This window comes from Colobus angolensis, unplaced genomic scaffold (genome assembly GCF_000951035.1).
Source record: "Colobus angolensis palliatus isolate OR3802 unplaced genomic scaffold, Cang.pa_1.0 Scaffold193, whole genome shotgun sequence".
Lineage (NCBI taxonomy): Eukaryota > Metazoa > Chordata > Mammalia > Primates > Cercopithecidae > Colobus > Colobus angolensis.
The window spans coordinates 852,256-860,902 of record NW_012115077.1 but is presented as its reverse complement, the minus strand read 5'-3'; the positions used below and the strand labels follow the sequence as shown (position 1 = coordinate 860,902).

The 8,647-nt window shown below is 48.3% G+C and overlaps 1 protein-coding gene across 1 annotated transcript in view; it reads left to right on the top strand.

Annotated features, from left to right (window-relative positions):
- The first annotated feature begins 5,308 nt into the window (after positions 1 to 5,308).
- The window catches only part of SPAG5 (sperm associated antigen 5), a 29,487-nt gene continuing 26,148 nt past the window's right edge, over positions 5,309 to 8,647 (top strand). Inside the window, exons 1-2 of the mRNA XM_011940872.1 lie at positions 5,309 to 5,483; positions 5,753 to 5,878. Of these exons, the coding sequence (XP_011796262.1) occupies positions 5,433 to 5,483; positions 5,753 to 5,878 (177 nt within the window). The 5' untranslated portion in view covers positions 5,309 to 5,432. The remainder of the gene's footprint in view (positions 5,484 to 5,752; positions 5,879 to 8,647) is intronic.

Below are 8,647 nucleotides of genomic sequence, written 5' to 3'. Positions count from 1 at the left end.
TAATCCTAGCACTTTGGGAAGCCAAGGTGGGTGGATCACGAGGTCAAGAGATTGAGACCATCCTGACCAACATGGAGAAACCCTGTCACTACTAAAAATACAAAATTAGCTGGGCGTGATGGCCCATGCCTGTAATCCCAGCTACTCGGGAGGCTGAGGCAGGAGAACTGCTTGAACCTGGGAGGTGGAGGTTGCAGTGAGCCAAGATTGCGCCATTGTACTCCAGCCTGGGCAACAAGAGCGAAACTCCTTCTCAAAAAAGAAAGAAAAGGTTCAGAAAGTATAATTTTATAATTTGAAAAAGCACTGACTTTCATCCAGTTCTGATGTGATTATCTCTGGAAGGAATTCTCTCCTCCTCTTCCCTCCACCTCCATTCAGAGTCACTGACTTATACCTTTTACTTATTCACATGAAATTGACTTAATTTTAATATATACACCTATATACCCACAAAAATTAAAAATTAAAATTAAAAAAAAAATTCCCAGCCGGGTGCAGTGGCTCACGTCTGTAAATCCTAGCACTTTGGCAGGCGGAGGCGGGTGGATCATGAGGTCAACAAATCAAGACCAGCCTGCCGACACAATGAATCACTTGAACCTGGGAGGCAGAGGTTGCAGTGAGCCGAGACCATGCCATTGCACTCCAGCAGCCTGGGTGATAGTGAGACTCCATCTCAAAAAAAAAAAATTCCCTTAGGCCGAGTGCGGTGGCTCATGCCTGTAATCCTAGCACTTTGGGAGGCTAAGGTGGGTGGATCACTTGAGGCCAAGAGTTCGAGACCAGCCTGGCCAACGTGGTGAAACCCTGTCTCTATTACAAATACAAAAATTAGGCCAGGCACGGTGGCTTACGCCTGTAATCCCAGCACTTTGGGAGGCCAAGGCGGGTGGATCACAAGGTCAGGAGATGGAGACCATCCTGGCTAACATGATGAATTCCCGTCTCTACTAAAAACTACAAAAAATTAGCCAGGCGTGGTGGTGGGCGCCTGTAGTCCCAGCTACTCGGGAGGCTGAGGTAGGAGAATGGTGTGAACCCGGGAGGTGGAGCTTGCAGTAAGCCGAGATGGCGCCATTGCACTCCAGCCTGGGCGATAAAGCAAGACTCCATCTCAAGAGAAAAAAAAGGCCGGGCGCGGTGGCTCAAGCCTGTAATCCCAGCACTTTGGGAGGCCGAGACGGGCGGATCACAAGGTCAGGAGATCGAGACCATCCTGGCTAACACGGTGAAACCCCGTCTCTACTAAAAATACAAAAAAACTAGCCGGGCGAGGTGGCGGGCGCCTGTAGTCCCAGCTACTTGGGAGGCTGAGGCAGGAGAATGGTGTGAACCCGGGAGGCGGAGCTTGCAGTGAGCTGAGATCCGGCCACTGCACTCCAGCCCGGGCGACAGAGCGAGACTCCATCTCAAAAAAAAAAAAAAAAAGAGAAAAAAAACCCACAAAAATTAGCTGGGCATGGTGGTGTGTGCCTGTAATCCCAGTACTCAGGAAGCTGAGGCTCAAGAGTAGCTTGGGTCCAGAAGGCAGAGGTTGAAGTGAGCCAAGATCGTTCCACTGCACTCCAGCCTGGGTGACAGAGTGAGACTGTCTCAAAAAAAAAAAAATTTTTTTTCATTTTTTTCAGTGTACAATCTGAAACGATCTTTTAAGTTTATATGCACTGATTTTTTTTTTTTTCTAATCTAAACGAAACCAGGACCAGGTGCAGTGGCTCATGCCTATAATCACACCACTTTGGGAGGCTGAGGAGGATTACTTGAGCCCAGGAGATCGAGGCTACAGTGACCTATAATCAGCTTTGGGCAGCGGCAGTATCATAGCCAATAAGGTTTATCTGAGGCACAATTATTACTGATTATTGCTAATTGAAACAGTGAGTTATGATCATGCCACTGTACTCCAGCTTGGGTGACAGAGACCTTGCTTCAAAAAGGTCAGGCATGGTGGCCCATGCCTTTAATCCCAGCACTTTGGGAGGCTGAGGCAGTTGGATTACTTGAGGTCAGGAGTTCAAGACCAGCCTGGCCAACGTGGTAAAACCCTGTTTCTACTAAAGAAATACAAAAGTTAGCCAGGTGTGGTGGCACGTGCATTTAATCCCAGCCTGGGTGACAGAGCGAGGCGAGACTCCGTCTCAAAAAAAAGAAATCCGATAGCCTTCACTTGTAATAATGGATATTTAATTCTATATTTCATATTATCTTTTGTAAGAATTTAAGATTAGTCAACACCAATCCTATACTCTTCCAGAAAAGTATCTTTGTAGCTCTACTCATTATTTTTTACCTCTAACCTAAGTTACTTTATTACATATTAATCTGTTCATTTGTGCACTTGCTCATTGATGTAATAAATTAGTAATCTCAATTTGTTGGTTATTTGTTTGATAGAGTCTTCAATGTAGAAATCTTGTCAAAACTTTTTTTAAAAAAATTAAATAGGCCAGGTCAGTGTGACTCACGTCTGTAATCCCAGCACTTTCAGAGGCCAAGGCAGGCAGGCAGCTTGAACTCAGGAGTTGGAGATCAGCCTGGGCAACATGGTGAAACCCTGTCTCTACCAAGAACAAAAAATTAGCTGGGCGTGGTGGCATGCACCTATGGTCTCAGCTACTCAAGAGGCTGAGGTGGGAGGATCGCTTAAGCCTGGGAGGCAGAGGTTTCAGTGAACCAAGATCAGCCAAACCACTGTGCCCAGCCCACATAAGTAATTTTTAATTTGCTAGTATACACATTCAAAAAGTAAAAAGAGGGGCCAGGTAGAGTGGCTCATGCATGTAATCCCAGCACTTTGGGAGGCTGAGGCGGGTGGATCTCCTGAGCTCAGGAATTCAAGACTAGCTTGGCTAACAGGGTGAGACCCCGTCTCTACTAAAAATACAAAAATTAGCCAGGCATGGTGGCACACACCTGTAATCCCCACTCCTTGGGAGGCTGAGGCAAGAGGATTGCTTGAGCCTAGGAGGTGGAGGTTTCAGGTTGCAGGGAGGTGAGATCATGCCACTGCACTCCAGCCTGGGCAACTGCGCCAGACCATGTTTCAAAAAAAAAAAAAAATTAGATTAAAAAAAAAGTTTAAAAAGGCTGGGTGGGGTGGTTTATGACTGCACTCCCAACACTTTGGGAGGCTGAGATGGCTCTTGAGCCTAGGAATTCAATACCAGCCTGGGCAATATGGCAAGAGACTATCTTTATAAAAAATTAGCCAGGTGTGGTGGCACATATCTGTAGTCCCAGCTACTCAGGAGGCTGAGGCAGGAGGATTGCTTGAGCCTAGGAGTTCAAGGCTGCAGTGAGTCATGATAGCACCACTGCACTCCTGCCTGGGTGATAAAGACCCTGTCTCAAAAAATAATAATAATAATAATTTTAATGTATTTTATTTAACCCAATATTCCTAAAATATTTCAATATGTAAACAGTATTTAAAAGATACATTCCTTTTTTTTTTTTTTTTTTTTGAGACAGGGTCTTGCTTTGTCGCCCAGGCTAGAGTGCAGTGGGATGATCATAGCTCATAGCAGCTATGGAGTGTAGCTCTGTCACCCAGGCTGGAGTGTAGTGGTGCCATCTCAGTTCACTGCAACCTCCGCCTCCCAGGTTCAAGTGATTCTCCCTGCCTCAGCCTCCTGAGTAGCTGGGATTACAGGCGTGTGTCACCACACCAGGCTAATTTTTGTATTTTTCGTAGAAACGGGGTTTCGCTGTGTTAGGCAGGCTGGTCTCCAACTCCTGACCTCAGGTGATCCGCCTGCCTCGGCCTCCCAAAGTGTGGGATTATAGGCGTGAGCCACCGCACTCGGTCTAAATTTTTTTTTTTTTTTTGTAGACATAGGTCTCACTATATTGCTTAAGCAGGTCTCGGAACTCCTGGGTTTGAAGGATCCCCCTGCCTCTGCCTCCTCCGTGCTGGGATTACAGGCAGGAGCCATGACACCTGGTGATACTTTGCATTCTTTTTTTTTTTTTTTTTGAGACGGAGTCTTGCTCTGTGGCCCGGGCTGGAGTGCAGTGGCCGGATCTCAGCTCACTGCCAGCTCCGCCTCCCAGGTTTACGCCATTCTCCTGCCTCAGCCTCCCGTGTAGCTAGGGCTACAGGCGCCTGCCACCTCGCCCGGCTAGTTTTTTGTATTTTTAGTAGAGACGGGGTTTCACCGTGTTAGCCAGGATGGTCTCGATCTCCTGACCTCGTGATCCCCCCGTCTCGGCCTCCCAAAGTGCTGGGATTACAGGCTTGAGCCACCGCGCCCGGCCGCATTCTTTTTTTCATACGAAATGCAGTTTGTACAGTGTTTCACGTTTATAGCACATTCCCATTGGGCCTAGTCACATTTGAGGTGCTCAAAAGCCACTATGGCTAGGGCTAATGTATTGGACAACACAGTGCTAGGGAGGCCGTCCTGAGGACGCTGCAGTTTATAACATCATAGTTCCTACTCTTTGGACTGCTGCTTTCCCCCAATATATTAAGACTTGCAGAGTGTAAATAGGGCGCCGTGAGTGTGCAAAGGAACACACACCTTCGCAAACGGCTCACTCTGAATACTTACTTTTCGGCTGTCCTTCCTTCAATAGGCTTCCCATGCACAAGCAGAAGGCAGGAGCTGGCGGGGCGGGGAGGAAGGGCGGCTCTGCCATTTAACTGTGCGACGCTGAGCAAATTACACACGGTCTCTCTGACTCAGGTCCTTCCTGTTTCAAATGGGTATTATAGTATTTCTCACTACGTAGGTCCTTATGCGGATTAAATGAGCTACTACACGGCATTCGGCACAGCGCCAGGCACACACTCAATGTTCAATACATGTAGGCGGTAAGCCCAGTAAACTGGTAGCCGGCCTGAGCAAGTCCCAGGAAAAGCCCAGAAACTCTGAAGACATTACAGCCCAGGCCGTCCTGTACGCGGGCCCACAAAGCCTAGGGAAGCAGCTTGTCACCGCTTCGGCTTCTAGACTCCCTGGCCAGCTCTTTCCCGTCAAGGCTGCGGCTGGAGGGGCCTGAGGGAGACCTGGGGAGCGGCTTCCTCTTTCCATCTACGGAGACAACTTGGATGTGAACACCATGAATGTGAGGAGGTCCACTGGAACCAGGAGGGATGGACTCCTGGACTCCCCAGCTACCTGCGGGGTCCTTCCCGGTGTGAGGACACAAGACCTGTCCTGGGCCGGGCCCGCATCCAGCCCTACAGTCGGTGTCTGCGGTGAGGGCTCGGTCAGCGGAAAGCGCGTGAGAACCCACGGGCAGGCAGGGCCGGGGGCGTGGTCAACGCGGGCCCCGTTCCCCGTCCCCGGGCCCCGGCGCCGAGCTGACGCGCCCGCCTGAAGCAGCCAATTGGGAAGCGCAGAGCAGGTTCAAACACAGACGGCGGGTTAACATGGCGTCCTCGACTTGGTCTGAGATGTGATCGGCCTGCCTTCTGGCTGAAGATGTGGCGGGTGAAAAAACTGAGCCTTAGCCTGTCGCCTTCGCCCCAGACGGTGAGCGGGAGAGCTCCGGCGGAGAGAGCTGGGCCGGGCTGCTGGCGCGGGGGCACCGGCCGTGTCGACTGTCCTGAAAGTTGGGTCGAGCCGGGGGTTGGGTGCTTGTGGAGTCTTTGTTCGCTTGTGGAGTCTTTGCCGCTCCTGCGCGACCAGAGTGCGAGCCTACTCTTCTAATCGCCTCTTGGGCTTCTTAGGGAGGGAGGAAGGGCGGGCTAGCAGAGCCCAGACTTCCTCACACTAGCCCTCTTTCTTGGTTTCTTTCTCAGGGAAAACCAGCTATGAGAACTCCTCTCCGCGAACTTATCCTGCAGCCTGGTGCCCTCACCAACTCTGGAAAAAGGCCCCCTGGTTGCTCCTCGCTGACCCCATCACTGTGCAAGCTGGGGCTGCAGGTGAGATTCGCCTGGACAGCTTCTCGACTGGGCTGTTTGCCCAGGGTGAGAGCTCAGGGGAACAGAGGGCCAGGGCTAGAATAATTAATAACGATAATGAAGTCTTCTACGTCAGTGACATCCATTTACAGCTATTCAGGCCAACAGAGAGGTGCCCTAGCGTGGTTAAAGGAAATCCACTGAGAACCTGAATCTCTGTTTAGCTGTTAGTTTTTATTACCTCCTCCTCCCTTCGACCTTTATCAAACTACTTAGAAATCCTGCCACCCTGATTAGTGAGTGCTCTTCCTCCAACATGGGGTCACTTATGGAAAGGTCAGTCAGCTGTAAGATTGAGGCAATATCCATTCACTCTAGGAGGCAGTCAGAACTCTCCTGGGATCAATTTACGCCACTGGAAGGCAGGGTACTTGGATCACCTTAGTTTAAACTAGGCCCTCTGCAGAATTGCCCTCACTGATTTGTACTTTTGTTAAACGTCTTGAGAGATGTAGCCATGTAGAAACTGCATTTCAGTTGCTGTCAAAACTTGTCAAGGAAGAAACTTGACTCCTGTATAAGATTCCTCAAAGAAAGGCTTTGGGACTAACTGCCTGGAAAAATTGTCTTCCTGAAGAAATTGCTATCCTTTTCTTTCTGATAATGAGAACTATGTAGTTTACCATATATTCCCTCTTGCTCTGCCTTCTAGAAAGCTCAAGGCCAAGCTGGATCATCACATACAGCTACTGTTACTCGCAAAATAGGAAGTTTTGCTTCCTTTTTTTTGACCATGACTTTGTTATTTCATTAATCATATCTATTCATTTTCATGCATATGAATTATTTTTGGAAGGAGATGGGATATCAGTAAAATAGGTTTGAGGAGGAAAGAAGAGTGTATAAAGACAGATGACATCCTGAGTAATAGTAGGATGATAGCAGTCTTTCCTGAAAGAGTTGCAAAATACATACTGTCCAATAGAACTTCCTGGGATGAGGGAAATATTTGATAATCTGTGCTGTCCAGCATGGTAACTACTAGTCACATGGTTACCAAGCACTTAAAATGTGGCTGAGGTGACTGAATAATTGAATTTTTTTGTTTTTGAGATGGAGTCTTGCTGTCACCCAGGCTGGAGTGCAGTGGCGCGATCTTGGCTCACTGCAATCTCTGCCTCCAGGGTTCAAGGGATTCTCCTGCCTCAGGCTCCTGAGTAACTGGGATTACAGGTGCATGCCACCACACCCAGGTAATTTTTTTTTTTTTTTTTTGAGACGGAGTCTCGCTCTGTTGCCCAGGCTGGAGTGCAGTGGCCGGATCTCAGCTCACTGCAAGCTCTGCCTCCTGGGTTCACGCCATTCTCCTGCCTCAGCCTCCTGAGTAGCTGGGACTACAGGCGCCTGCCACCTCGCCCGGCTAGTTTTTTGTATTTTTTTTAGTAGAGAGAGGGTTTCACCGTGTTAGCCAGGATGGTCTCGATCTCCTGACCTTGTGATCCGCCCATCTCGGCCTCCCAAAGTGCTGGGATTACAGGCTTGAGCCACCGCGCCCGGCCTAATTTTTTTTATTTTTAGTAGAGATAGGGTTTCACAATGTTGGCCACGCTGGTCTCAAACTCCTGACCTCAAGTGGTCCGCCTGCCTCGGCCTCCCAAAGTGCTGGGATTACAGGCGTGAGCCGCTGTGCCTATCCTGAAGAATTGAATTTTTAATTAAATTAAATTAAATTTTTTTTTTATTTTTGAGATGGAGTTTCGCTCTTGTTGCCCAGTTTGGAGTGCAATGGTGTGATCTCGGCTCACTGCAACCTCTGCCTCCCGGGTTCAAGCAATTCTCCTGTCTCAGCCTCTGGCATGTGCCACCACGCCCAGCTAATTTTTGTATTTTCAGTAAAGATGAGGTTTCTCCATGCTGATCGAGCTAGTCTCGAACTCCTGACTTCAGGTGATCTGCCCGCCTTTGCCTCCCAAAGAGCTGGGATTATAGGCATGAGCCACTGCGCCCAGCCTGAATTTTTAATTTAAATAGCTACGTGTGACTAGTAGCTATCATATTAGACAGTACAGCTTAAGGTGGAAAATAAATAAGTACTAGATAGAAATTGAGCTCTATAGAGCTTATAGAATTTATTATGATTATAATTAATTTATTTATTTTGAGATGCAGTTTTGCTCTTGTTCCCTAGGCTAGAGTGCAATGGCATGATCTTGGCTCACTGCATCCTCTGCCTCCTGGGTTCAAATGATTCTCCTGCCTCAGCCTCCCTAGTAGCTGGGATTACAGGCATGTGCCACCATGCCTGACTAATTTTCGTATTTTTAGTAGAGATGGGGTTTCACCATATTGGCCAGGCTGGTCTCGAATTCCTGACCTCAGGTGATCCACCTGCCTCAGCCTCCCAAAGTGTTGGGATTACAGGCGTGAGCCACAGCGCCTAGCCTGAGCTTATAGAATTTAACCATAATTATTTAATCACAATAGCAGAATACTAGATTGAAATTGAATTCTCCTTCCCTCTTAACTACTGGGCGTACTACCTCCAGATGTAGTCAGCTACTCGACGAAAAGGGTTTTTCCCCAACAAAATAGCCATTATTTTTGTTTTGTAAAAAAATTTTTTTTTGAGAGTCTCACTCTGTCGCCCAGGCTGGAGTACACAGTGGCACAATCTTGGCTCACTGCAACCTCTGCCTCCTGGGTTCAATCAATTTTCCTCCCTCAGCCTCCCAAGTAGCTGGGATTATAGGTGTGTGCCACTATGCCTGGCAAATTTTTTTTTTTTTTTGA